General features: G+C 44.6%; 1 protein-coding gene across 3 annotated transcripts; it reads left to right on the top strand.

Annotated features, from left to right (window-relative positions):
- Window positions 1–792: 792 nt before the first annotated feature.
- On the top strand, window positions 793–25,846 carry atf7ip (activating transcription factor 7 interacting protein). Of its 3 annotated transcripts, none has more exons than XM_056410396.1 (14): window positions 793–1,337; window positions 16,731–16,783; window positions 17,742–18,299; window positions 18,427–18,847; window positions 19,642–19,823; window positions 19,921–20,058; window positions 20,206–20,277; window positions 20,384–20,541; window positions 22,090–22,154; window positions 22,829–23,482; window positions 23,725–23,826; window positions 23,939–24,016; window positions 24,212–24,294; window positions 24,528–25,846. In XM_056410396.1, exons 3-14 carry the CDS (start codon window positions 17,748–17,750, stop codon window positions 24,990–24,992), a joined length of 2,970 nt encoding a protein of 989 aa, XP_056266371.1. In that variant the 5' UTR covers window positions 793–1,337; window positions 16,731–16,783; window positions 17,742–17,747; the 3' UTR covers window positions 24,993–25,846. The 3 variants fall into 3 exon arrangements, with proteins under 3 accessions (XP_056266371.1, XP_056266372.1, XP_056266370.1); XM_056410397.1 differs by having other exon boundaries at window positions 793–1,347; window positions 19,645–19,823; XM_056410395.1 differs by having other exon boundaries at window positions 793–1,347.
- Window positions 25,847–27,680: the final 1,834 nt, after the last annotated feature.

The following is a 27,680-nucleotide window of genomic DNA, read 5'->3' as shown; positions in this document are numbered from 1 at the left end:
CGCGTTACAGTGCAGCCCAACTTGCTTTAAACACACATGCAGAGGACAAGAAGGCTCTCTCTTCTAATAGAGCATTTAGCCGGTGTGCGTGTGAGAGCACAGAGGTGATCCTTGAGGACAGGAACATCTGCAAGCTTATGCTTAGAACATCAGTGTAATTCGCCCTCTGTTGGCCTCCTGCAGAACTACAAGTTCCAAAAGTGAGTCAACAACAAAATGGCTGACTGTTCTGTGTAATGTCAGAGGGGAGGTAACATTTTACAGACCATGTGTTAAATGTAAGGTATTTTCTTCTTCTTTTGTGTGTGTATTTTTTTAAAGATAAGAATAAATCCGTGTCTTCTTGAATTATGATGAATCGATAAAATAGGTTTTGCAAATTTTTAAAAAGAAGAAAAAAAAAGAGTATATTATTTACATCAGTAAATTTGCAGTCAGCAGTCGGATTAGTATTCGTTCTATAACTTTGGTTTGGATTTTTCTTCTTCTAAGGCGCGCCATTTAAAAATAATCCTTGTTAAACAAGGCACACACCACTTGAATGCTGGGTAACGCACTTGAACACAGGCAGAAAGCAACCACACAAAACACACCGCCTTACCAAGATGTGTTAACTACAACGACATACTTAAGTTTACACCATTGTTCAGATTGTCAACTGGCTCCTCCTCCTCCTCCGCTTTAGCCCCGCCTCCTCACCCCCGCAGATTCCCCTCCGTCGTCGTCGTGCACATATCTGAAACCCCTCCCCCACCCCTCTCCATGCTAATGTTCCGCTCCCCGTTTGTCCCCCTGGTCCAACCGTCGGCTCCGTGAGCTCCTTGTGTCCCCACTGCAGTTCCTCCAAGCAGACTCACTTGTGTCCGTCCTTCCGGCACATCCATACAAACCGACCGGTCACGTCCCGGAGCTGTTCATTCTTGGCTTGCCGGCTCCAGCTACCGACTTCAACACCGCCACAAGTATCGTTGGTGCGATTTTTAAAAAAAGACCCGAAGGGAAGTCAGACAACAATGGTTGGTCAATGCACCGAAACCGTCGACCAACCGTTCTGTGAGGATTGTTTTGCTGTGGACGAAAAGAGGAGGAGTCTATTCGCAAGCGAGAGGGGAGAGCAGTCGGTCGGGTCCGCGAAGGCACAACTACTCGGTCGCTGTGGCTCAACTCACTAGTTTCCCGGTGAATGCTGAAACCGGTGGACTTTTACCACAACCGGAGCACAACGTGTTGCAGCGTGCGGAAGCTTTCCGGACAGCAGCAGGAGGAGACGGTCTGAGACTGCTCGGGACACGGCTCTGGGACCGAAAATCGCGGGAACGTGGCGACGCGAAAATACGGCGAGTCGAGGTATTGCAACTAGCATGCTAGCTAAGCAGCATTCACGTGTTGTATTTAAGGGCAGTATATTGGATGCTTCTTGGAACTCGGCTTATGAATATGCACATTTCGTTTTCAATTACAATATATTTGATCTGTTTTTGGTTAACAAGGTGTAATTTTTTTTCAAAGAGGTTGGGGTTTTAGCGTGTTAGCGTTAGTTGTGTTAGCATACGCTCGCTTAGATACTAGCTTCATGGTTATAAGGTCACGTCAATGACATTTAATCAACACCAGTGTTCTTTTCTTTTTACTTTAATGGTTACACGTTTATTTGTCATTTTAGTTTTTACTTACGGGAATTTCTATTTTGTGAACGCAGTCTTGTGTGTTTTGCCATCGCGTTTGTTTTTTATCACATTTTTAAGTTCTGATTAACATAATAATACATATGACATTAGTTTTTTTTCCTGATGACACATGTAATTTATTTTTTTTAAATTTAAAAATGAACTCTTTTCCACATAGCTACTGTGTTACGCCAATTGTGCCGCTAAGTTACGCAGTTGTAACTTTGAGGTGAAGAACACTTTATACCCACACTTGTATATGAACAAGAAGTAATGTGACCCAGATTACTGTTGAAGTATGAAATACCCCACTCACATGTATGTTGCTCATAGTCCAACACAAGCAATCAAACATTTATTTTGATGTAATTAAGTAACTTCCCCATTTAGAAACCGAAGATGTTCTTCTGTGTCATGGATGTATTTGATCCAAACTAAAGTCCGCTGAAGGATCTATGGTGTATTGGTGGTAAAATAGGCATCAAGCACATCCTGCATTCTGCAGAGGGGACAGTTTAAAGGATGAGCACGAAGGAAGACATTTTGAAGAGAAGTTGTTTACCCCAAGATAATAAGTATGTAATTGAAAAAGAGTAGTACTTTAGCATTTTCACACTAATTATTGTCCTTGAAGAGCTTTGATGAAGAGTTTGTGGCCTCTTCTTAAAACATCCTATAATTTTATTTAGATATTAGAGAATATTGCTGAATTGAAAGTTAACACTAAATTGAGGTCTCAAGAGCATATACTATACAAAATGGAGGAAACTGCTGCATTACCAAAAGGGTGCAGTTAACCCCCACTTTTGGTCTAAAGTGGTACAGTCCAGTAATTTTCCATGAGCCACACTGTCCTAGGATGTGGGTGTGGCTTAATGTCAATGGTAATGCAAGAGTTTAGCAGTTTTCCCTCACTGCCTTTTCCTGTGGGTTTCTAAAAGAGACCAATATCTGAAACTTTTTTATTTTGTTGAAGTGATGTACAGATAAGTAACCAACTGAGTGTTTGCTCTATGAACCTTAAAACCAAGCCACACAGTTTGGGGAATTTATCAATCTGTTTCATCATATTCAGCATGTTTTTTTAATAGTTTTTACAAATTACCCAGTTTAGTCGATACGGTTTCACGTTTGCTTTTACCTTTGTGGAACATGGTACATACCGTCCTCTAGTTTCCCCTCCCCCACCTCACCCAGTGGCAGTGCTCACATGGTGCACTTGTAATTCATTGTCTGTTTTTTCTTTTGAAGAGGAAGCAGTCTGGAAAGGCTCCTCCTACATTTTGAATAGAAGACTTCTAGTAGATGTTAGAAGACTAAATATGATTACCATTCATCTAATACGACCAATGATAATTACTTATTAATTGCAGAACTGCAACAACAATGTGCAGGGCTAGCTACATTCAAATTGAGAATACATTAGATTGAAGGAACATCTGAGGCTTTAGTTTAAAAATGAGGACTCCAAATGTCCTTCATGAGGAAAAAACAAGAGGACTTTATGTGCCTTGCAGTGGCTCCCTTCTCAGGTCTGGGGCCAAATGAAAGTGAGTGATGTGCAGCTGCTTTCTCATAAGTTACCATAGGTCCCACATATTTGTGTTATCGGTAATACATGTTAGTGAATTCAACCAGACAAATGAGATGGATGTGAATGTTACATTTGCTCACAGGGAAATCAGCCAATTCATATTACCAGAAGAGAGCTAACATCTGTGACCATGCCACTGCAGGTATTGAGGCTCTTTAATGCTGTAATATTGATTATTTCTAATAATTTTTAGCAGTATTCCTTTTCAAGTTTTAAGATTCAGGAAGTGAATGCAAGTAGATATTCAGAAGTGATTCCCATCTAAAGAAACTGTAGCATTTCTGCTTCATTTCATTGCCATTTTTACAGTTCAGGGATGATACGAGGTTCCAATCCTGCATTTTAAATGTTGATGTAAAAGGGCGTACCTAAAATGTCTCTTATTTATTTTTACGTTTTTCCGCAATATGCCACTTACACTAGAACCAGTTTCAACCAGTTACAGCTGGTATCTTTGCTTTAGGCTATAAATGAGAGTGATAAGAAATATGATCTTGGCTCAGTCTCAAAACACCCCCAGGTGTTTGTTATTTATTTATATATTGCCATGCTGATAAATAGAATAAATGGCCTATTTTAAATTACTATTTTGCTTTTCAATCATAGCCAATAATAAATAAGTCAGTCCTAAATACAGGGAGTCCTATTTAAATTGTGTTATCCATGTTTGACTTTCACTTGTGCATACTATATACATGCAACACACTGACAATTTAATCATATCATCATAACATTTGAAATGATTTGCTTTCAATAAAATCCCACTCAAATGTTACGCTCATTTGCCACTTTGAAAGACGTTTTCGTCGTGGTTGCCCACTGCTTGAATTTATTAGCGCAAAATCAATCCTGTCTGCGCAATGTGGCCCTGTTTTAGTGCTGTAGCCCTGTGTAAAGAGCAGAGCAGGGTAAAACATGCAGAAAAAGAAACGCACATCTTCTTTTTTGAGCACTCTATAAACTACGACTGTCGTCCTTTTTTGCATAAAGGAAATAAACTACTGCGAATGAGCCTATTTGATGTCTTTTAAAGGGATGTTTCCTCTTGCCGGGTGAGGAAAAATAAGTAAAAAATTATCCACATACAAACAAAGCATCAAGTGACTCCCTCCTAGTAATTTCAGTTTCTACTAATGCGAACGGATTTTATATATATTGAGTATAGACACAAATAACGAGAACATTTGTTACAAATTCGCTGTGAGAAGAGAAGGGGTGTGCCTAATACTCACAATGATGGTTATGACTTTTAACAGCATAATACGATTTTAAATATATCATTGATGCAGCCTGAGGTGTAATCCACACCATTGCATTTTTGTTTCAGAATTAAAACTATTTCGTTAACTAAACAAGCCTTCCAGCATCGTTTCAGAAATGATTTCCGTCCATACTAACATGACAAAAAACGCATATCGCATGACCATTAACAAACATTGGGCGTGGCCACGCTGTTGTAAGCATGAAGCGGATTTGTCTACTCAACGGCTGATTGCCTAGTTAATGCCCCTGTACTCACTGCTCGCAAATTGCTCAAATAATAGCTTGCCTCCTGCACAAGTGGGTAGTAGTAGCATTACAAATGCAAAATGTAACTGCTAGCATTGAAAACAAGGTCCGCAACACCTGTAGTTTATTATACATGTTGAATTAACCCCTGGTAGTCGCACAGCTGATGTTGGCTTCCTTCCGGAACCAGGGAAGGACTCGTCATTACAGATGAGACCTAAGGAAGAAGCAATCGGGGTTCCTTCCCAGTTTTTTTCAAAGGTCTACAGTTCTGTCCGGAGAGACGAAAATTGCAATCCAAATCACTAAAGCGAAGTTAGCTGGGGAAAAAAAAAAAAACGGTGGTAGAGGAAAGACCAAAATGCAGCGTTGCGAAAGCCAATCAGTGTTGAGACGCTCCGCCGTTGGTGAATCTAACTGGCTGCTGCTGGAGTAGCGCTGGAAGCGGAATTCATCCAGACTGAGTCGGTGAAATTCATCGAGCTGTGTGAGCCTAAGGGCAATTTTATGAACCCGAACACGAGGGCGTTGGATCTTCCGACGTTTGTGGGATGTCCACAACAAGTATACAGCAGAACTAGTGGATAGTTCTTCCGTGGTGGATGGCGGAAATGGTACCTATTTTCAGGGCGCAAATTAACACAGATAAGCCTCGCCCCTTCACCGATGCGAATGACGCGATTAAACCACAAATAGTCCGAAGAGTAAACTCATGCGAGTAAAGCGTTGTCAGTTCTGTTTTTTTAATAAAGGGTTAAAAATGTATATATATATATTTTTTTACATCTATCAACCGATTAATTAGGAGTTGCAGCCCTGGTTGTTTTACTGTACTTTTGGTGTATTCTGCGTTAATTTGTCCTAAACACTAGATAACCACAGTTCAGATATTAGCTGTACGGTAGCTAGCAACACACGGCCCTGTGTGTGTGTGTGTGTGGGCGTGCGTGTGGGCGTGTGTGGCTTCACTCTCCATCTTTAAGTGTTCAGATTTCTTTGCCTTTGTCGATTTGTGTTTCATCATGATGGTCTTATGAAGGTCTTGAGGCTTCTGGGGGCTCGAGACTGCGTCACAATGCCTCCCAGATCAGGGTTATAACTGGGCTCGTAGACCAGTAGAAAGATGCACTCTTTTAACAAAGAAAATTAAACTGCTAAGGAGGACAGGATCACTCTGCTGTCCTCACTCACAATTGGCATGCCGGAGTGGATGGTTTGAACACGGTTTGGAAATAGGAAAGAGCAGTTTCCTTCACTTCCCTGTCGGCTAGCACCAGATAATCCACTGGATGTGAGCTGCAAAAGGGAGCCATTGTTGCAAACAGATAGGTGGAGTGGCGTGGTGCAATTTTGGGCGGCAGCCATCTGGACTTGCCGCAGTTGGTAGCTGGGACCAAGAGATGTGGCATAAGGAAGGAGTTGCATTCGTCCGTTCGGGGCCAGCCAACCACGGGACTTTCGGTCTGACAACCGGCAAGCCTCTCAAAGCATGGGGGCTATACATCTGGGATCCGGTGTCGCCAGCAGATATTCGGCTTCAGACTTCCTTTTCTGTGCGCTGCTCAATGTTGACAGTCCAATTAGCTACTTGTGAGATTGCATTTTGGCGAACGTAATCAACCACGGTCTGCCTGAACGGGATCCAGAATGTTTCCGATACCAACATCTTGTCCCGTGGTCTACAGATTCTGCATACATGCTTTCAAAAGATTTTTACAAGTGTGCTTCTGCTGTTATTGGCCATTTGTGGCAGGGTCACATCCAGCTTACGGTCCAAGTTGGTGTAAAGGTCTCAGCAGACTGCAGAACCTATGAAAATACGAGGCGGTGGCAGGCGGGGTACGGGAAAACGCAGCATTCAGGATTTCATATCAGACCATAGAACCTGCAGTAGTGGCGGCCCTTCACAGCATATGTCAAGATGCAGTTTAAATGTGTGTCAAACTTTAGCAGTGTTCCTGGTGCCAACTGGACGGGGAAGCAAATATTTAGTTGACTAGACAATTGATCACGCACATCCCAAGGAGGAACACAATCTCCACTTAGTTCAGTTGGTGCCTCAGCATCCACTCCTCGAGAGCTGCGAGGGAAAGCACTAATCCGAGAGAACGACCCCATCCGTGATCGATTAACTAGCGGACTGGAAGTGGCAAAAAGCTGCCGCGGACTGGATGTAGCTCAGCCTTGGTGTCCTTGCTGTCCCTGCTGGGCCCACAGCGGGACTACGGTGGTGTGTCTGCTGCACTTTGCTCAGCCCACCTCGGGCTGACAAGCTTCGAGTGACACATTAGTTACACACGAGGTTAGTTCAGGAACCAACACAATCCTGTGAGCCATTGTTTTACTGCTTAACCAAACAGCTAATGCTAACGAACGAATATCCGGAGAGTGAACTACTTGGGTACACCCCTACTGTACGCACTTCCGCTTATGTGGAAAAATGTACCATCAATACATTTCATAATCGCGAGCTTGTATTAATTAATTATGTTTTAAATGTTTGCGGGTATATTGTTTTCTTTACTGTGTTGCTGCTGTCTCTGCAAAGGATTCTTTGGATGGCGTAGTTAAATAAATGTCTAATAATAAAATGATATCACTTTGTAATGATCGGAATTACAAACCTCCTTTATCCACCTTGTCAGCTCTAACCATATCTATCGGCTTCAAAACAGGAAGTCAGTGGTAAAGAGGTAAAGCTCACTTTCTAGTGGCACGTCTCTGTGTGATCGGGGCATGAAGATAATATTTTAAACGATGAGAAATACAATTCAAATTCCAATATGTGAATATTTTTGTCTGGGGTGTCTAAAATGATGTTCTGTTGAAGCCTAGCTAGCTAGTGAATATCTTAAATGTAACTGAAAGGTCACATTGAAGTTGAAATTGTATTCTTTTATTAGAACTAAAGATTATAGTTTTTTACTATGTAGAACACAGTAATTCCATAATAAACAAGATAAGTAAGATAAATTGATAGAAATTCACATTGCAGGTATACAAGATGCAAGATGCAAGAATACAGTTTGTTACTCCAACAATACCTCAAGAAACTAAAACGGCAGCGAGACCAGCAGCAGTATATATATATATATATATATGAGTAGCAGGGTACAGACAGTCAGCCATGCTCATGATTAAATTGGAGTATTTCTGCTCTGGTTGCGCACACAACAGCAGCCATTTTGTGTTGTAGCATTCACTGCAAGCTATCTATCAAAGGAAAAGGAGATGGGGGAAGTGCTGAGTGGCTAGCTTGTGGACTGATCCAAATCCCTGAGCTGAGGGAATGTTTGGAGGACTAGACTACACTTTCCTGTTCCAAAAAGGCTAAGATAGTCCATGACGTCTTCCCATGATATTCTAATTGTTTGGGGAGCTTTGAATTAGTCTTTCACCTCTCTAGCTCCCTCCCCCGTTGGTGAGCACACCCTTCTGCTGCAATGGTTTAGTCCGTGCTTGGCTGTAAAACTCCAGACTGGAGCCGGCTGCTGGTGTGGGGGAGGGGTGTTGGCGCTCTGTGTAAGCCTGTGGACTTCAGCTCTAACTGCGTGGTGCTAGCTATAGCGTATGGGATCTGATTTTACTTGTAGTTACTCCAAAGATTGTCGTTAGGTTTTCAGAGTTCGACCAGAGAAAGGAAGGAGCAACTACATGCAGATATTTGAGTTGTGAAATTCACCAAAAGTATTTTTATTACTATGTTTTCAGTACCTGAGTTACCTTTTTGTTTTGAATCTGGTGTTTGTTAGTTTATTCTGTGGTATGACAATCAACATGTATTGGCTTTTTGTGTCGCCATGCCAGGAGTCTCCCTCAGGCAGCACATGGCTGATGAATAATCACCATGTGCTTGCTAGATTCACATGGAAACTCCTGGTTTGGCCCACCCCACCCCCATCCTATTTTTCTTCCCTCGTTTCCTTCTTCCCCAGCTCTTGTTAGTCTCCACTCTATTCAAAAGAAATCACACGTACAATGTTTGGCAGTCTTGATTGCAGTACAGGTCAACATTGTTTCTTTTACAGAAACAACTTTCTGTTGAGTGTCATTTTTTTACATGTTTACATTCTGTCCATTTGTCTTTTATCTCCTTAAAACACGATGTAATGTCACAATAGCCTGAAGTAAATTCAACCGATTTATTTAGCTTCCAGGATTAATTGGAATCTAAATTCTGACTAATATGTCGAAGAAAATATGAGTTAACCTGGTTTTACATTGGAAGGAAAAATGCCCTCTTTGAAATGATCAGAAACGAGAAACAAATAATCATACGTGAAGAAATGTTACAGGAAAGACCTCCGGCCTCCTGCTTTGTGTATAGCAGCAAACAACTGGTCATACGGGAAAGCAGTCGGTGATAGATGACGTGGACATGTGTTCAGTTTTTCTGCAGGCCACGATTGAGATTAATATGAAGTGCATTGTGAGCTAATGAAATGGGAGCGATTCCACTTCACGAGGATATTCAGGTGTATGACTCATATCTACTTCGCCGTGTACTTCACTTTGTTTGTGAGTGCGTACGGCGATTGTTGATCATTAGGCTCCGGATCCATCCTGCTACCTTGTTGACACTCGGTCTTGCATATCTAGAATTTGCAATCGAGTAAAACCCTGTTCCGGTTGATGTTGCTCTCAAAAACCAAACTCGAAGTATCTTTTCATGTACAGCCCTACAAATTACGATATCATCAAGATGCAATTGCCACACTATATCTATTTTATTTATTTATGTTACCGTTTTAAATGAATCGGTCATACTGCTCGTGGGATTTCACATCCAGGTACAGCCATCAACACACCGTCTATACCGCTCACCCTGGAGACTGGAGCCTCTCCTCGGCATGCATTGGCTCAGAGGCAGTTTGCACCTGAATTGCATGCGTCTCGACAGATCGTAAACTACATTTCCCAGAGACAGAAAAAAGACCCCATTTCTTCATTTCACAGTGGTGTTCGGGTGAAATCAGCCAGCGAGGGAATATCAACGGGGACCGGTCTGACTGTTTGAGAACCAGCCTGTTGATGTGCAATAAGTCAGTATGACAGAAAAAATAATAATAATAGGGATTTGACCAATTCGGAAATATAGAATAAAGCGAAGCCCAGATCGGTGTAACAGCCTCATAAACTGGCTACCTCCTGTACAAAAGTGCACAATCGGCTTTTGTTTCATTCATCTAAATATTCTTGGAGGTCCATTCAACTGAAATGTCTCCCAGGCAGAGTTCTGCACACAGGAGTGACTTTGGATCACGGGGTGCTGCCGCAACAGGGCACGATGCTGTGCTAGATGCAGCTCCATGTGGCTGCGCGCAGCAGACCAGGTGGCCATTTTGAGTTTCAGTGGATCCAGATGCAGGCAGCGAGTGGTGGGGGAGGGGAAGACTGCGCACAGTGCGCAGTAATGTTGGAATGCAGACTCTGCTCTCACTGGCTGACATCTTCTTCTTTTTTTGCACTCTGTTTAGCTTACATAGAAAATGTCTAAAATGTTATTATTTTTTTTAAACTCTGGGTCTGACTGTTGGCATATTGGTTGAAGCACCAACTGCAGCCCGGAGGAGAGAAAAGCATTTTTACCGAGTTATCTAGACCTAGTTTTATAAAACTTTTTGCAGTATAACTCAGATCTATAAGAGGTGAACAAATGGGAATAAATCGGTTTAGTTAGCTCTTCAATCATAGCTCAGGGTGTTGCTTAACAGCTCTTAGCAACAACAGTGAAACTCTAAACCAGCATTTATGGCTGGAGATAACATTATTTTAAATCACTAAATCCCAGTTGCTGTTTTAGAAGTATTTTTCCGCCCCTAAAGACCAATGTGCGAGTATGGAGATTTCAGTAGATACTGTGCTTTTTTTCTCCTCCCCTTTTTAGGAGGCGGGGTCTGTTATAGGATCCGCTCAAGTCTGCTCGGCATGCTGCCCGCAGCACACGGCTGGTGGCCATTTTGTTTTCCTGCAGTAGCAGAAAGGGGGTCTGGTCAAAGAACGCACAGCAAGGTGGTGTTTGCTCTCACGCCAGGGCTTTTGATGGAGGCTGTAGAAAGTGTCAAATGACGGTTCACTGTAATTAATTAATCACACATTACTCCTGCTGCTGCTTCAACAGTGCATTTTCTTGGTTTTGAGTCTCAAAGACAAAACTGGAAATTACTCTAATAAACTATTTTGTCTAAACAAACCTAAAATGTAAGAACTTGATTTTGAGAAGTAAAAAGGCACCAAGTCAATTTCTCAGTTTTCAGGTGGTTGTCCTTTGTTTCCACTTGAGTAAAGAACCCCCCCCCCTCCCCGTGTTGGAATGGTTCAGTCTATTCAACAGCAGCCCTCCCTGCTGTGGGAGGCGGCCGCTGGAGGCTGCTTACCGTGTCATGCTGTACTCCAATTCTGTGCCCCGCTAGCGTTGGGTTGTGTGGCTGTAAGGCGATATGCTTGTAAATGAAGAATGATTCACCAAAAAATAAATAAATACGACAGCGCAGGAGTGAAAATGTAACTCCTTGCCCCTTATTAAGCAAATCTTCAACTCGACTTTGTTCGATTACTTAATACTTGATCCTTTTTGCTCTGGTTTTTCAATGCCCATCCCCCACCCGTTCACCCCCACGTCAGAATGGTTCAGTCCATGTTGGGCTTGAAGAGGCTGAGTGCCAGAGAAGGAGAGAGGAGTGTGTGTGCGGGTGATAGAGGGAGGCGGGGGAGGGTGGGTGCAGCTGCCTCTAAGTTGAGTGCTGTGGATGTGCAATTTAGCGCTGGCTCTGCGCGGCTAGCTAGGCCCTGACTTAAGTGAACGTAATGCTGCATTGTCATGCAAAAAAGTATCTTCACTTGTTTTGTTTGTGCTTCATCGGTTATTGTTTGATAGAATTTTTTGGGTGTATCATTGTTACCACACACACACATCCCACACACTCGCACACATATAAATACGTGTGTGTGTGGCGAAGGATCAAGAGACATTCATGGAAGGACCTAGGGTGTGTCGCGGGATGTTTCTGGAGGACAAAGGAGGACATGGTTTTGATTTGCTTTAACAAGTAGAACATAAAGACTGTAAAACTGTCGATGCCATTGATTTCCCTCAGTTCCCGATGGTAACTGCTGAGAGACAGTGGCTTACCTCTTCAGTGCAAAAGAAGATCCATCTCGGCCAGAACGGACTCTTTATCATTTCTAGGGTATAAAAACAACCGGGGTTAAACTCGTGATGTGTCCAATGTATCCCATTAGGAGCTTCTGTCAAATGCAGCTCATTAGTTTTTTATGCATCTCTGCCGTTTTTAACTGCAGACTCTTGTTATCCCGTCGCATGATCTATAAGGGAGTCATTCAATCTGTGAGAGATCACATTACAGACTGTGTTAGCTCTGGGCCACAGCGGTCGGGTCAGAGGAGGGATAGTATTTGGCTGAGGCTAACATGCTCAGCGGCAGCGAGTACTTTTTGTGTGCACATGCTACCTCGGGTGACCACGTCATGAAAGCACTCCAGACAAACGTCTATAAAAAATTCAAAGGCCACAGGCAACATGCATTCCACTGATATGGGAAAATGTACTGCTATGTCAAGGTTTCTAATTTTGTCTTTTGTTTGACTGGTGAAAATAAACTACCGTAGCACCAGAAGTCATCTTAAAACAATGACAAGGAAATGATGGATTAAGCACTGTTTTATTATTTAACCTGTTACACAGAATGACAATAATAATAAGTACTAAACTACTGTAATTTTACTGTGGAACAGTCTTGTCCGTGGTCTTTAAAAAGATCAATAACCTGGCTTTGCCTATGGTGTTGTTTTAGGAAGGAGAGTCCCCCCTGCCCTCTGTCAGAATGGTTTAGTCCGGGCTGGCTGCAGATTTCCTTACTGTGGACTAGTTTGTGCTAGAGTTGGGGGATGGGTGTTGCTAAGCAACAGTCTGTGCCGTGTACTTCCCCTCTGTCGGCTCTGCGCTGCTAGCTAGTAATGGTAATGCCGATCAGCACGCTGCACCTTAAAATGTTAGACACAAGATTTAATTAGTATTTGTAGTAGCTGCAAATATACCATGCACTTGATTTAGTCAACAGAAAAGGGAAATATGTCTTTTTGTGGCTCATATTATGCATTAATGCAGACTGCTGTCAGGAGCTTTGACCTGACTTTCTCTTTTTAAAGGGTTCAGTTGATATCCGTTATAGGCCCACGCACCCTTTCTAGTACACACCCCTGCAAGTAACAACATGGTCTAGTCCTAAGTGAGCCCCTCCTTTCTTTTATGTTCTGCTGGCCTCAGTCTGCTCCCACAGTCAACAAATACGTGGAAGGCCTCAATCCCATACATGCTGCTAAAGGTTGCTATATCTGTATTTTTAAAGCATGTTTAACCTTTCAAATCTAACTGTGTTTTGTCATTGCAGCTTCACGCTCTGCTCAAAGTTAGCTCTTGATTCTGGCAGGGAGTGCTATGCTAGTGAAGAACTTGAAGTTTGATGTTGTTTGTTTGTGTGTTGTGTTTGTTTTGAACGAGAAACACGGATTGCCAACAGTCTTCGTATGTCGGGAGTTTGCTGTAAAGTGTCACTGATATCGCTGACATCAGGAGAGACATTTTCTTCCCTGCAACGCCGTGCGCGACACCGGGTCAAGACATGCATCGTTTGTTCCTGTTTGCACGCACATCTTTGGCCTTGGTGGCGGAAGCTGAGTCATGCATGTGCTGTGACCATTCACACAAGTGACCGTACATATATGCACTCGTACCACTGTCGACCCATTTGTAGTTGTGTGATCCAGCATTTACAATCGTTAAGGTGGCCACTCATTTTAGATTTTTACGCAACACAAGATTGCAATCGATCGGATGGAGGTATATCTTTCTTGAATTAGGGTTCTAGGGTTGTGTTTGTTTCCTTGGAGTGGCAGGAAGCGTTGAACAGCATTTGGGCTAAAGCAAGCTAATTTTAGAAGCATTTACACTGTTTTTATTTCATTTAAAATGGTGGCAATACTCGTGGCTCCTGCTGCCGGCGCTTCAACGTGATTCACTCGCGTACGATTGTGTGTGTTGAGGAATAGGTCCAGGTGTTTCTATGGAGCTCGGCGATGCATTTTTGAAAGCTGGAGTAGCCTGAGCTCAGTGGGATTGAATAAATAAAGGTTTGGAAATAGATTGGTAGGCGCATGTCAGATACTAATCAATCATTTGTATCAGAGATGAATGACACCGCCATTAAAAACCATGTATCCCAGTCTGGATGCTGACCCTGCGAGTCCAACATGTTCATGCGTGTTCACATTGGCTATCCCAGACTGAAATGACTTGAGCTGTGGGTGTAGAATCAACTTTTCCCATCTTCTAAACATCTTTGAATCACATTTAGCCAGAAAACATACTGTTGAAGTCGGGTTTCATCTAACACATTTGAACCAATAATGTGATTTTATTTATTTATTTGTCCTGAAAGAGGTTTGATGTTCCTCTCAACTGTCTGGAAGGAATGTTTGTTTGCTTGGCCTCTCGGAGGCTTACGCTTTGAGCAGCGCTTATTTGAGGTTCGGGAGACTTGTATGCCGAGTCTGACCGAGTTACCACGTTGTGGCCTGTCACCAGGTGTTGAAACAAGGAGTTGCAGTGGCAAAGTTCTGAAACAACAAGCCCTGGTAATGCAAGTTGAGAAAGCAGTTGTCAAAACCCAGAGAGAGAGACGGTTGACCTCTCTCCTCGTCTGCTATTGCCTCTGGCGTCACATGTAGGCATATGTGAAAACTCTCCTCTTGGTAGGCTAGTTCTCAAAGGCAAAGCAACAAACTTAATGTAGTCCTCGAACAATATCACGACTTTAAAATAAATAAATATACGTTGGTTTGTGCAAAGCCCTCTCTTCTGTGCATTGAAAATCAGAGCTTGTTGAATTGATTTTTTAGGAAGAAATAAAACACACACTTCATGGGGGTCTCTTTTAATGTTTTGTGTCAATGGACGTTATCACAGGAAAGAAGCATTACTTCCCATTTCACAAGACTTCAGTTGGTCCCGGCTGGGAATGAAGAGCTCCTGGGAGTTCATCATGTTCTGAAGTGGATGTCTGAGTCGACGTGGATCTGCGACGTTCAACTGAACGAAGTTGGTGTTCCTCGTGTAACTTGCGATGACCTTGCTCAGCAGTAATGCCACACGCGACGTGTGAATACTCGACGCACACGTGTAACGTCTGTTCTCAGTCGGGATCAGCAGTGCACTCATTCGTGGAGAAGCCCTATTTCTAAATATGGGCTTAAAAAAGGAGTTCTTAGACTTACTGCAGTTCTTCTATGGTTAGTGTCCATCATAATGAACAAACCCCAACAGGCTAAATATTGACATGGCCACCCAAATCAATAACACAGGGCTGAGGGTTAGCTATAGCATGCATTATAGGAGTTGAACAAAAGAGAGAAATACACATTTTAATGTTTCACGAGGGACTTCTTATATTCCTAATGATATTTTCTGCTGCACAGAACCGTGATCTTCAGCAGGCTGCCGGTGCTGCCACCTAATATCTCCGAGAGGATCCAGTTCAGCGAGCGACCGAGAGCTCAGCCGGGCAGCAAAGAGCAGAGCTGACGGCCATTTTGAGTTTCTCCACTGAATCCAGGCGCAGCGAACGAGGCCGTGGGACGGGGGAGGGGAATTATTGTGCTCTGCGCAGTGTGCAATAACATTGGAATGTGAGGTACAACGAATCGTGCTCGTAACTTCCACCGCTCATTTCTCTTTTAATTAATTGTCACTCGTTTGTTTCTGATGCTGCTCTTCTCGGGTTACATTGAAAGCAATTTTGCTGCAATGGCTTCTTCAGGGGTTTGTTGTCATTCCCGGCCGCATGGTTGCTGATGTGGAAGCCGGGTAGGAGTTGTGCGCACGCACCAGAATCTGAGTGCTCAGCTTTACAGTTTACGGTATAGGCCCGCACTAAGTCGGGATCAGTACCCTCGGGGAAGTTGCACTGCACGTGGCTAAGTTCAGAAAAAGGACCCAATCAGGTGGCTCCGTCAGCTGCAGTCCAGCAATGCAGCAGCTAACCGACCGGGAGTGTTGGCCGTGGATAACCGAAGCAGCTTATTCCTCCCAGCAGATTTGAAGGGTTACCTGCATGATAGCTGGCTTTGCGTTTGGTTCCCGCGCCCAAACCGACAGACGGATTTGACTCCCGTACATACAGTATCTACCATTTCAGACGGACTGCTGTTTGCTTTGCATTAGTCGTGTCGACGGACTGATCACACAAATGAGTCCTTTGTGTCCGCACATTTCTTGTTCTCATCTTCATGGCAATGCGGGTCGGGAAAGTGTATGAAAGCCTCTTTCTTGCAGTTCCTCTTTCTGTCCCTGTTTTTCATCTTTTTCGTGTGATTGATTAGAACGCCACGTCTCTAATTGGGTTTCGTTAGCCTGGAAATAGCTTATTGGTCAGCTTTAGTTTCAGGAAATATCCTGTTAAGATTTGTTGGCAAAGAAAAGTATGACTGGAGTAACATTTAAATGTCACAACAATCTCAGTCACTGTCCGGTATGTATGAATGTTTGTGTGTGTATATATATATATGTGTGTGTGTGTGTATATATATATACTTCTATTTTCTTCTCAGTCACTCTCCAATGTGTATATATTTTTTCTTTTTTGTGTCCACAAGGGTAGTATTCAATGAATTCTTAATAATTGTGGATGTACTTAATTGTCATCAACATAATTGTACCTCCAGTTTGATAAAATTAGTTGCAGCCCCACAAATGCATTTCTACTTTTGGTGCCACGTGTTTCAGCTCAAGGGATGAAGATCGGACTCTTAATTCAGAGGAGCTAAATTTAGGGTTCCACTTCCATTTGCACGCTCTGTGGATTTAATACATAGTTGATGTCGTCTTCCTAGTTTCAAGCAGTAATATAGAATTTACTAAATTTCTAATTTCTTTTTCCTCTCAGGTTGTCGAAGGATTCTGCGGTAAATCAATGACCAAGAAGCTCTCGGGTTGAAGGTGAGTTATCCATAGATAATCTAATTATGGTATGCTCTGCATGTTATTTAATATTTATAGCACATTTCTTGTTTGCTACTGAATGTAGAATGAGAATTTTACTGCAGCTCAGAAATAGTCTTCTGCAGTACACTGCGTTAATAAATTTCAGATTTTTTGGGACTACCTTGGAAGAAGTTATAATCATAACGCACACGTATGCATGTCAAAATTAATACATATCAAGTGAATGCGTATGACATTTCACAACTAGCCTAAACACTCAAATGTGTGCAACATCAGACCTAAGTTCGTAAAAAAAAAAAAAATCAGCCGGTTTTGCATAACCTCTTCACTGCTGCCAACACAGCATCCCACGGCCCTGACTCGCCGTTCTGATTCGCTGAGGCCTGAACCAATAGGTTCAGCAATAGGAAGGTTTGGTTGCCGCTGTTAACTTCAATGCCGTTTCTGTTCTCGGGATCGGGGCTTTGGTAAACAGGAGGTCTAGAGGTTGATCAGGAAATTAAGCAACGGTGGAATTTGTCAGAGCAGTTTTTCTGAGTGACATGAAACAAGCCTGTGTGGCTTACTGCGCCGCAGCTCGGCTGTTGTCACTGTTGGGCAGATCCATCGCCGTGTGATCGAGCAGTGAGGATCTGTCTGATTTAGCTTGTCAAATTGTAATAAATCCTCTGCCAGTTGGAACTGACCGGTTTGGTTTGTAGAGCTCGGTAAATGAAGAACCCTCCAGAAAAGAACAAACGGGAAAGCCACGGGGCTCCACTGTGCCCTCTAGTGTTCGGTCTGAAACTCTGCAGCCATTACTGGACCATGCAGTGCGTAAAGTCCAGGGCAGGCTCATAAGCGGGAGAGACTGTACTTGTCCTGCCAACAAGATTATTTAAATTTTTTTCCACAAGATTCATCGATTCATCAAGCCTTCTGATAGCATCTCATCTCTCATGTCCCTCCACAGGCAGCAATGGAAGTTGTTGTAATCGAGGAAAAGAAGAAGATTTTCCGTGCCAGGAAAACCATGAAGATCAGCGACCGACAGCAACTGGATAGTCTTCATGGCACTTTGTTGACAGCCGGTCCGGGTATGTCGGACACATCGCCGCCGCCGCCGCCTCTAGTGAACGGCACGCACAAAGAGGACGGACCAAAAGCGGGGGACGGGGAGCAAAACACTTCAGACTCAAACTCCCCCCGAGCCACGTCCCCCGCCTCCCCATCTCCTTTCCTGTCACTCAATCTGTCTCCGTCGCCGGCCTCTTCGCAAAGTCCAAAAGACAAGGACGACGCTCCAACTTCTCCCTCGTCTCCATTCCACTCCCTGAACTTTGAACTGAAAAAGATGGACGATGAGGAGGAGGAGGAGGATGTGATGATGATGGAGGAGGAGGTGGAGCTGAAGGAAAAGAAAGTCTCACCAGTGTCCTCATCAAAGGAGTCCGTTACACCAGCACCATCAGAATCCAAGGAAAACCAGGAACAAGATTCTGAGGGGACCCCAAAGATGGAAAAGAAAGAGGTGAATGCACAGACTTTCTTGGGAACCTGTTTGTCACACACGGCTTTATATTCTGTTAATGTGGATAGATTAAGAGTCCAAAAAATATTGTTTTCATTAATCAATGGTTAATTATGTATTTCCCCAGGAGGACCAGACTTCAACAGAGGACCCAGTTGTGGATTTGTCAAAGAATTCTGTCAATGGTTCGTCTCCATGTTCGCTCGTTCCCGCGTCTGGCTGCACAGAACCGATGGATACGGGTTCTGACACGACAAAGGCCAAGGAGCCCGCGGCCAAAATACAAGAGGAAAAGCCTTCTTGCCCCAAATCTACCACTTCCGATTCCTCTCCTCCCTGTCCTTCCTCTTCTCGCCCAGGGTCCTCTTCTAAGGATCTGAAACAGGACAAGGAAATCAAAGACGATGACAGAAAAGAAGAGAAGGGTGTGAAGAAAAGATCAACCAGTGAGGAAAAGATGGAGGTAGACTCGACCAAAAAGGAAAAGGCTGAAGTTGGACAAACAAAAAAGCCATCTCAGCCCTCTTCCACTCCCCCATCTCATCCAGGTATGAACAAGTGGACATTGTTCAATATAAAAGCCAAAGTAAATAGCAGTCATATTAGATATGTCATTATTATATGTATAAATTATATGCAGTATTAGTTTGAGTTTAGTTTATTTTGATCAGCAAAATATACAACAATCAGATTTCAACAAAAGAAAAAAGTGGCTGACCGAAAGCTATCTAGCTTATAAGTGCCCTAACCTATGATTTCATTACAGCAGAGCTTTAAGTTTCTGTTCTCTTGTTGAACCAACCAAGACCTGAAATGGGAGGCGATGGAAATGTTATGCTTCAAAATTACGAAAGAGACTATGCTAGCAATATAGTAATACATGTTGATAAGATGTAATTTAAGTTGGTACAATTACAAATGACTACCCTTGGTCTGATGTGGCAAACTCTTCGCTGTAAAGCCAAGAATCAACCAAAACAGGTTTAATTTATAGTCATGGTTATTTCTCAGGAGCATAGTTTCTGAATTGATGCTCGGTTTGTCTTTGCTTTCTCATCCGATGGTTCAGTCTAAACTGATTGGACTGGGAGCTCGAAAGACTGGATGCAGTTTGACTCCCTGGCAACGGTTAGAACTAAAGTATAGAGTGAGACATCAACTGCAAACATGACCATCCAGCTAACCTCGAGGAATCCTCCACATGTTTTAGTGTTTTTGAAATCTGTTTTGCATGTTCTGTTCTTATCCTGCTTCAACAGAGAGAGACCAACCCTCAACAGAACAGTGCCCGCAAGCATATTATGCATTCAAGGTACTAGTTTGTGTTCTTTGTTTCCCCAAGTAGTGCAGGAGGAAAAGAGCACCACGTCGGGACTGAAGCGCACTTTGTCGGAGGGCTTTGAAAAAGATGGACAAACTGTAAAAAGAGAGGGGAAGAGGCCCAAGGTGGAGCGCCAGGAGCTGGAGGCAAAACTGGAATTTAAATTTACCGCAAAAGCCGGGGGACACCACAAACTTGAAAAGGTTTGTACGAGCATCTACGCCGGGGTCTGAGCTCACGGGTCTTTCACTGCTCTACCGTTGCCTCTTTTCTCATCCTTCGCTTCACATTCCTTCTCAGATTGTGCAACATCTTGTCGATGAACGGCTGAAGGTCCTGGAGCTGACCATTTTTGACAAACATTTCCAAGAGCTGAAGGAACGAGTGGACAACATCGACTCTGCCCCTAAACACCAAACCGCCATCACCATGCTCCAAGTAAGTCGACGGTCGATCGCACGCAGCACTTAGCCGCTGCCCTTTTTGTTCCTGGTGCGTTCTATGTGGGTAAGGAGCTGCTGAAAATCACTTCCCGCAGACCCCGACTCTAAAGGTCCTCTCTTTCTCTCTCCGGCGTTTCTTTAGGCCAAGATAAACCGCCTGACAAAGAAGTTTGGGGAGGCCAATCAGGCGTCGGAGAACAAAAGGAAACAGGAAGTAAGAAATGGTTTTCATTTTTGCTACACGCTGACGTCTTTGCACCTGGTATGGAAGCGATGGCGTCTGAAGATGTGCTGACCGCTTGCTGTCCGGTTTTCCACAGGCCCTCGCTGCTGCCACTGCTGCTGCCGCTGCTGCTGCCACTGCTGCTGCCACTGCTGCCGCCACTGCTGCTGCCACTGCTGCTGCTGCCGCGGCCGCCGCCGCCACCGCCGCTGCTGCCAAGAACGTGACTGTTACGAACAGCCCTCAGTTTCAACGGTAAGTGCGCCCGTGCACGGAGCAATATCTCCTCTTAAGTCCCTGTCAGCCAAACTGCATATGTGCTTTCTTATGAATGTAGAAATAATGTTCTCCTTTTTGGAAGTGGTTTATATTTCCCCTAATCAACATTCACAGCATAGATGTGTTGAAACATGCTATCTTTGAGTCATGCAGCAGTCTGTGCACGTTGGTATTTTGTGTGAACAGAGTTTGGCCTTTGTACGAACGTGACAATACCGGACTGAAGCCAGTGCAACACACGGAGCCGTTCACAGCGACAATAGTTGGCATTGTCCCGGGTTGCTATCTGTAGTCACCAGAGACTGAATTCAAACATCTAATGGACACAATAAAGAATCCCTACATCCTCCAAACCCATCCCGTTTTTGGAACCCAAGATTCCAAGTCCCCCTGTTCGGGTTGTCCGGATCTACTTTTTTTTCAAAACTCTTTAACTTCCAAATAGTTAAGACTGGTTTGGAATAAACAATCAAACCAAATAAACACTCGGTCTGTGTTTCGCACCTGCAAAGTCCCCCCCACCCCCCGCGTGGTCCAGGTCCTGAGTCTTGTGACGTTCTACAATGTGAAGCCGTTTCCTCAGGCAGTGCAGAGTGTGGTTAAAACTGCACCTCTCCTCCCAACAGCGTGCTCCGTCGGCAGCCGGAGACGCACAGAGAGGGGGTGGCGCCCTCTGTCGGTAAGACTCCCGCACTGCCTGTCAAGAAGGAGGAAGAAGAGGACAAGCGTATGTCACGTCACAATTCCATGGCGAAAAAGCTGGCCGAGTACAACGAAGGAACATGCCATGCGGACATTGAACTGCGCCCAATCACGCCCAACTTGGAGAATGGGCTGTTCCAGAACTGCAAGAGGAGCTCAGGGAATCCCAGACCCGACCGCTACGCGTCCTATTTATTCCGCTACCTAGTCCCATTCACTGTCTACTACAAGTGGGTGTTGAAGGTCAATTATAACGGATTATTGGGCAAGCAGGCGCTGCCCTCCAACCTGAGGAGGACATTGAAGATGTACATTGAGCGCCGGTTCCCTCGGCTGTCTTGTGACGGCTGGAGAGAGATCCGCGACGTCATCAACGAAATACTGCGTGTGGAGCGGAAACCGGAATTTTTTCGGGAGTACGGTGACCGAACTACCACGTCACTTTGACCGTCTCACGCCACGGGCACAGAAGCATACCGGGACAATTGTCATTATGCATCGCTGAAATGATCCAGAACGGTTCCTCCAGATATCATGGCATTTTGGCAGATTTTCCGTCAGCGTTTATTAAAGTTTCTTTCAGATTGAAAAAGGATATCTGGCATCTCACTTGAAAACTTTACCTCCAGTCCCTACCGATGAATGCTTTAATGAAAAGTGGGACATGTCACGGCAATTATGACTTGCAATCTCCCCAGCAGTTGTTCAAATATGTTGTCTATGATGTATGCGACTGAATAAATTTAAACCACCGTACCATATTCACTTGTCTTCCTTAAATGGATAAAAACAGCTCTAAGCATAAGCAATCTTTCTAAACAGGCCAGTCCGCCCAGCCATGGAGCTAAAGCAGGTTGCCACGAGCGTTTCTTCGTCCAGCACAGTTGGTAAGTAGCAGGATTTCCCATTAAGCTGGATGTTGTGTTTGCCTTTTCCTTTATGATGAGAATAACCGGATGCACGATGGTTGGCGATGTCGCCTCACAAAAATTATTTTAAAATGATTGAATCCCGGCTCCCACATTTTTCCCACGTGGCGTTGCATGTTCTCCATGTGGTTCTGTCTGGATGTGGGAGAGACCGACTCAAAAGACCAAAACAAACAAGACATTGATCCTTCTAACAAGTGTTTACCAAACACCGAGGGGCCTGAGTTAAGTGAAGACTCGATTCAACACGTGCCTTCCTGCTGCTGTAAATACTCACTAGCAGACAGAATCGGTGGCGGAGAATGGTCTCATCATTGTTTACTGTTTACAAACAAACAACCGCGCCCAGCTGTCAAGAGAGGGATTTGCCTTTTTTTCTTTTTTTTACTAAATTAAGTTTACCAGCTGAGGGTGAAGTATTTAAAAATAGACTTAATGCATTGTTGGTTTTGGTCTGGGAATTATTTACAAAATGCCTCATCCTTTAAGTGTCTGTGGGGCGTGTGTGATGGAGTCGACCGGCATGCTGCATGTGAGCGATACAACTAATCTGCTCCTGGTTTCTGCACTCGGGAGTAAAGGAGAACACAAAATGTCACATTCTGAAACATTTCTCCTCCTTTCCCCCTCAGTAAATCCATCCCTGTCGGTTCCGATCTCAAGTCTGGCCCATACGCCCACTGCCTCCGCCATGGTGTCACAGGCCCCCATCCTCCAGCTGATCACCACCACGTCTAACGCCGGCTCCAACTTAGCCACGGGCATCACCACTCAGAGCCCCACAGGCACGCTGCTGCTGAAGACGGCCAGCGGGAACAGCTTGATAGCGGGGGGCCAACCGCTCCTCATCCAGCTGCCGTTATCGATGACCACTGGCCAGGGAGGAACTCTGGTCAACTTCCCCGTCTCCACGCTTTCGGCGGGCGGCTCGCTCGGCAAGGCCAAGACCACGACTACCACGGCCACGTTTATCCTCAAGCCTGCCCCCGCCATTACCACCTTGGCAGCGGGTGCCGTCGCGACCGTCCCGGCGCTCCAGGCCGCGGCCGGCCACATGCCCCCCGCCCAGATCTCCCTTAGCCGTGCTATGATGTTCCAAGGTGGAGCTGGGGGGATAGCTCCGCCCAACGCGGGGGTATCCGTGACCACGGCCAGGATGCCGGCTCAGTCCGTGTCTCTAGCGGGAGCGCTGTCTTCAGCTTCTTCCCCGGCAACCTCTGGACCCGCGGCAACAGGTTCCGCCGCTCCAGGACCACCACAGGGGACGTCTCTGACATCAAAGACAGGTGGGGTGGCCCTTTGGTTCTTTTGGGGTTTTTATAATGTCCCCCCAAAAAAGCTTGTTGTTTATCCGGCGATCAAAGGAGGGTTCCTTGTGATGGCAGACACTTGTCAGTAACTTGTGTTTCCTGATCCATCTCTTGTCTTTGTTTTGGCCAAATAATAGTGAGAAGTTGCTTTTTATGATTATTTTTTCTCATCTTTAAATGATCTCAACATTGTCCCTTTTTTCTTTTCTTTTTCTCAGACAACCAAGCTCCAGGATCCACTCCATCCAAAGCAGCTGCTTCAGCGGGTCGACCCAAAGGCTCCGTCATCGATCTCACTGAAGACGATGATGATGTACAAGGTACACCCCCCCCCCCCCCCCCCTATATAATACTTCCTTTTGTTGTATCCTGATGTGTTGTCACACTGTTATGCAAAGGAATCTAATGATGTTGTACTTCCATGTTCTCCAGTGACGGGAGTGAAGAGCGCCACTGTCGCGGCTCACTCACCGACCCAGCGACCAAATCCAGTCATCAGCATTCCCAACAGTAAGACCGCATTCTATGGATTGATTTGGACTTGCGTGTGATATCGTGACGAGCACAGAAACTAGCTCTCTACACGTCTTTCTGCCTATCGGGCACTATTGTGATCAAATTGTTCAGTGGGTTTGAAAAAAAATACATAATTAGATTGATAGATGTAAAACACAGAATATAAACGTCTGTAATTGTTGCCCTCAGGTGCGACACAAAGGTCGTCCCCGCAAAGCGTTCAGAGCGTTCCCAGCAATCCTCAGTTGACGGTCCACCACCGCCCCCTACAGGTGAGGACCAGAACAGCATTTTACACATTCTTCATAAATGTGATTTTGTAATCCATAACGTATCTGCTATGTTGTGGGTGATGGTTATTTGCATACGATTGATCTTTTTTTGTGCTGTAAAAACTTCAATTCACCACTGTTTGGATTTTAGAATTTTCTTCTCAGCTATTTGATTCACGCTTTTGCCTTGAAACGGCTCATGACAACAGTTTCTGTCTGCCTTTATTTTTTAGGATTCTTCGATGAAACCCCGCCCCGCGGCCACAGGTACGCCGATCCGGAACACCACTGTGAGTGTGGTGCTGCCCCCCCTCCCCGCTGCGCCCACACCGTCGCGCGTCCTCCCTGAGGCGGAGCGGTCCTCGCCTCCACAGCAGCCTCAGCTGAAGCTTGTGCCGAGTCAGACGGGCATAGTGCTGTCCTGGTGCGTCACAGAGACCGACCGCTCCTGCGCGGCCGTGGACAGCTATCACCTCTACGCCTTCCATCAAGACAACTCCAACAGCAGCGCAGCACAGCAGCACTGGAAGAAGATCGGGGAGGTGAACGCCCTCCCTCTGCCCATGGCCTGTACACTGACCCAGTTCCAGTCCGGCTCCACGTATCATTTCGCCGTCCGAGCCAAAGACATCTTCGGGCGCTTTGGCTCCTTCTGCGAACCTCAGTGCACCAATGTCATCAATTCCAGCTCCAGCTGAGCAGTTGAGGAGCGAAAGACAATTTTTAGAATTTGAAAGTTTGTGATTTCCTTTACTTTTTTTTTTTTTTTTTGTGTTCGAGAAACTCGAGTATTGTGCATTGAACTCATACAGTATCTGTAAATATCTCTGCATAACAACTGGACTTCTGACTGAGTTGGAGAATGGAAGAGTGGAAAACGGTTGGTTTTGGCTGGTTGATGTAAGCATTGTGTTTTCTGTGACTCAAGCTGTTGTATATAGTCTGATTACTTTCGCCCTCAACAAAGTCAGATATTTATGTTGTTGTCTCCTGTTCGTCTGACCTGGATGTCTTTGGCTTTCCTTCAGAACAGCCGACGGGAGCATCCATGTAAATTCGGAGTTGCACAGAAATGTATAAGTGTGGTAGAAACTGAATGATAACTTTTGTAAGTTCTGTCTGGCAACCAGACTTTGAAAAACACAATTAAAGTCTTGGCGTATTCATTTTTTGACAAATTGCATTTTCTGTTTTGTGGTTCGAAGCTTTTCACTCCAAGTACGACACTAGCGATCTACCACCTTGGGCACACCAGTGGCCACATTGGCACTAAAAGGACGTCTGTGACAAAAGTCGCCTGTTCGACATTTCTAAATTGATGTGCAGTACTTTGTTCTCTTGTGAGATGATGACCTGCTGCAGCTTTGGTCTCCTCGGGAATCTGGTCCCTGTGGCGTTTGAGACTAATGCTGCTATAGATGCTTTTACAGCTGGTTCAAAATGATGAGGTACGCTAGTGTGCGCATGCAGGTTGGCAGCGGGAGTCGGGCAGAATGCAACTTGTCAACTATATAAGGGCATCAACTAATAAAGAGCGCAAATGCAACCTAGACCAATAGATTTTGTATTTATTGGCTGAGATGACGAGTGTCACGTTACACCAACAGGAAATTACGAGCTTTGAAGTCACTACGTAGTTGTTAATAACTTTTATCTGCAGTCATTTACAGAACACTAAATACCTTGATAAAGACAGTTTCTATTTATTTTTTATTGGCACAGGTGATGGTCAACGTGTACAATATCTTACAGTCCGAGATAGTTTCACTGGTGAATCTTCCGACTGCGTCGTCAGTTGCTCGTAGTGGCAGCTGTTGAAAACGCCATCTTGTAGTCTTCCGTGTAAAAAGTCTTACATTATTGTTTTTCATTTTAAAAGCTTACTAACTCGTCTAAACTGGCCAACAAACGTGTGTATATTTGTGATGTGTCGGCTGCAAAAGGGTCTCTGGAGCTGTTATTCTGTTTGCAATACTACATTTACAATACTTTAAAAAGCAGTTTTGCAAATGTTTTCTGGTCCCGTTTTTAACGACAGGTCTCGTCTTTAAATGTGGCTCACAAAGACCACAGGAGAACGTCTGTCTGGCATACTGGGGCATTTCTGATTTGCTTTATTTGCAGAAGCAGAGCAGAAAGTACATTGTTACACGTGAACTCAAGCAAACCTGCAGCACTCTATTCATTGCAGATCTCAATTTTAAGCCAAATACCAGATTGTCCCTTTCTTTCATTTTCACTAATGTGCTTGAAAGTATGTTGTTATAATTTACCTCAACAAATAGATCTACAGTCAGAATTCTACTGCTTTAATAAAAGTATAGGTGTAACAGGGCGGTCAAATATTTTCCTACTTGTGGATGTACAGATGTCATTGGGTCACCAACATTCTTGTGTCCCAGTATTTTACGTTGTTAAATATCAGGAGACATTCTCCTGAACCCATCAGGAGGCACGAGAAATAGCTGGAACCACTCAGGCAGCACCAGCTCAGGAGGGTGGCCAGGTGGTCCATAGTGGGGCTGACGAAGGTAAACCACGCAGCCCCATTGGAACCAAAGGAGAAACTCAGATCCTGGGGGTTTCATGCAATTTGAGGGACCTGTCGAAGACCGGGGGATCTGAGCTGGTAGGAAACAAGTTCAGTTGCAGTTATTTAATTCAATTCAATTCACTTTATTTGTATAGCCCATTTTCACAAATTACAAATTTGTCTCTGAGTGCTTTACAATCTGTACACATAGACATCCCTGCCCCAAAACCTCACATCGGATCAGGAAAAACTCCCAAATAACCCTTCAGGGGGAAGAAACCTTCAGGAGAGCAACAGAGGAGGATCCCTCTCCAGGATAGACAGGTGCAATAGATGTAATGTGTACAGAAGGACAGATTTAGAGTTTAAATACATTCAATGAATGTGACAGAGTGTATGAATAGTTCATAGTAGGCATATTCCACGATGGAGACCTCCACGATCCATCAGGCAGATGGAGGTAGAGAGGAGGAGTGGGCGGAGTCTCAACAGGGCAGTGGCGTGGTCGGTAGCAGGAATTCCACGACCCAGACCTCGATGATCCATCAGCAGATAGGATCTATGTCGTCTCATAGGGTCCGATGACCCTATGAGACGTGAAGTCAAAAGGACTCCGGGGAGAAAGCAGTTAGTAAGAAATCAGATCAATCGGATCAAGCTGATTGCAACAAAGTAGCGTCAACCGGAAAGCAAGAGAGATAGAGGCCACCCGGATGACCGCCAGAGTGGCGTCCAGTTGACCGTTGGGGTGGCCAACTGGACGACTGAAAGTGCAACCATGCATGTAAGGCTCTGGAGGGGTTGAGGGCGGAGAGACATACCTGCATCCAGGGGGTGCTGCATCAATGTCAGG

The sequence above is a fragment of the Pseudoliparis swirei genome, chromosome 24 (assembly GCF_029220125.1).
Source record: "Pseudoliparis swirei isolate HS2019 ecotype Mariana Trench chromosome 24, NWPU_hadal_v1, whole genome shotgun sequence".
NCBI lineage: Eukaryota > Metazoa > Chordata > Actinopteri > Perciformes > Liparidae > Pseudoliparis > Pseudoliparis swirei.
The sequence above is the reverse complement of the archived record's forward strand: the minus strand, read 5'-3'. Positions and strand labels throughout refer to the sequence as shown.

What these genes read in the sequence shown, in the direction of transcription:
- atf7ip (XM_056410396.1), top strand. Translation starts at nt 17,748, where the DNA reads ATGGAAGTTGTTGTAATCGAGGAAAAGAAGAAGATTTTCCGTGCCAGG. An exon ending in GACACCACAAACTTGAAAAG is followed by an intron (nt 19,824 to 19,920) that starts GTTTGTACGAGC and finishes ATTCCTTCTCAG; the next exon opens with ATTGTGCAACATCTTGTCGA. An exon ending in AGACGATGATGATGTACAAG is followed by an intron (nt 23,827 to 23,938) that starts GTACACCCCCCC and finishes CATGTTCTCCAG; the next exon opens with TGACGGGAGTGAAGAGCGCC.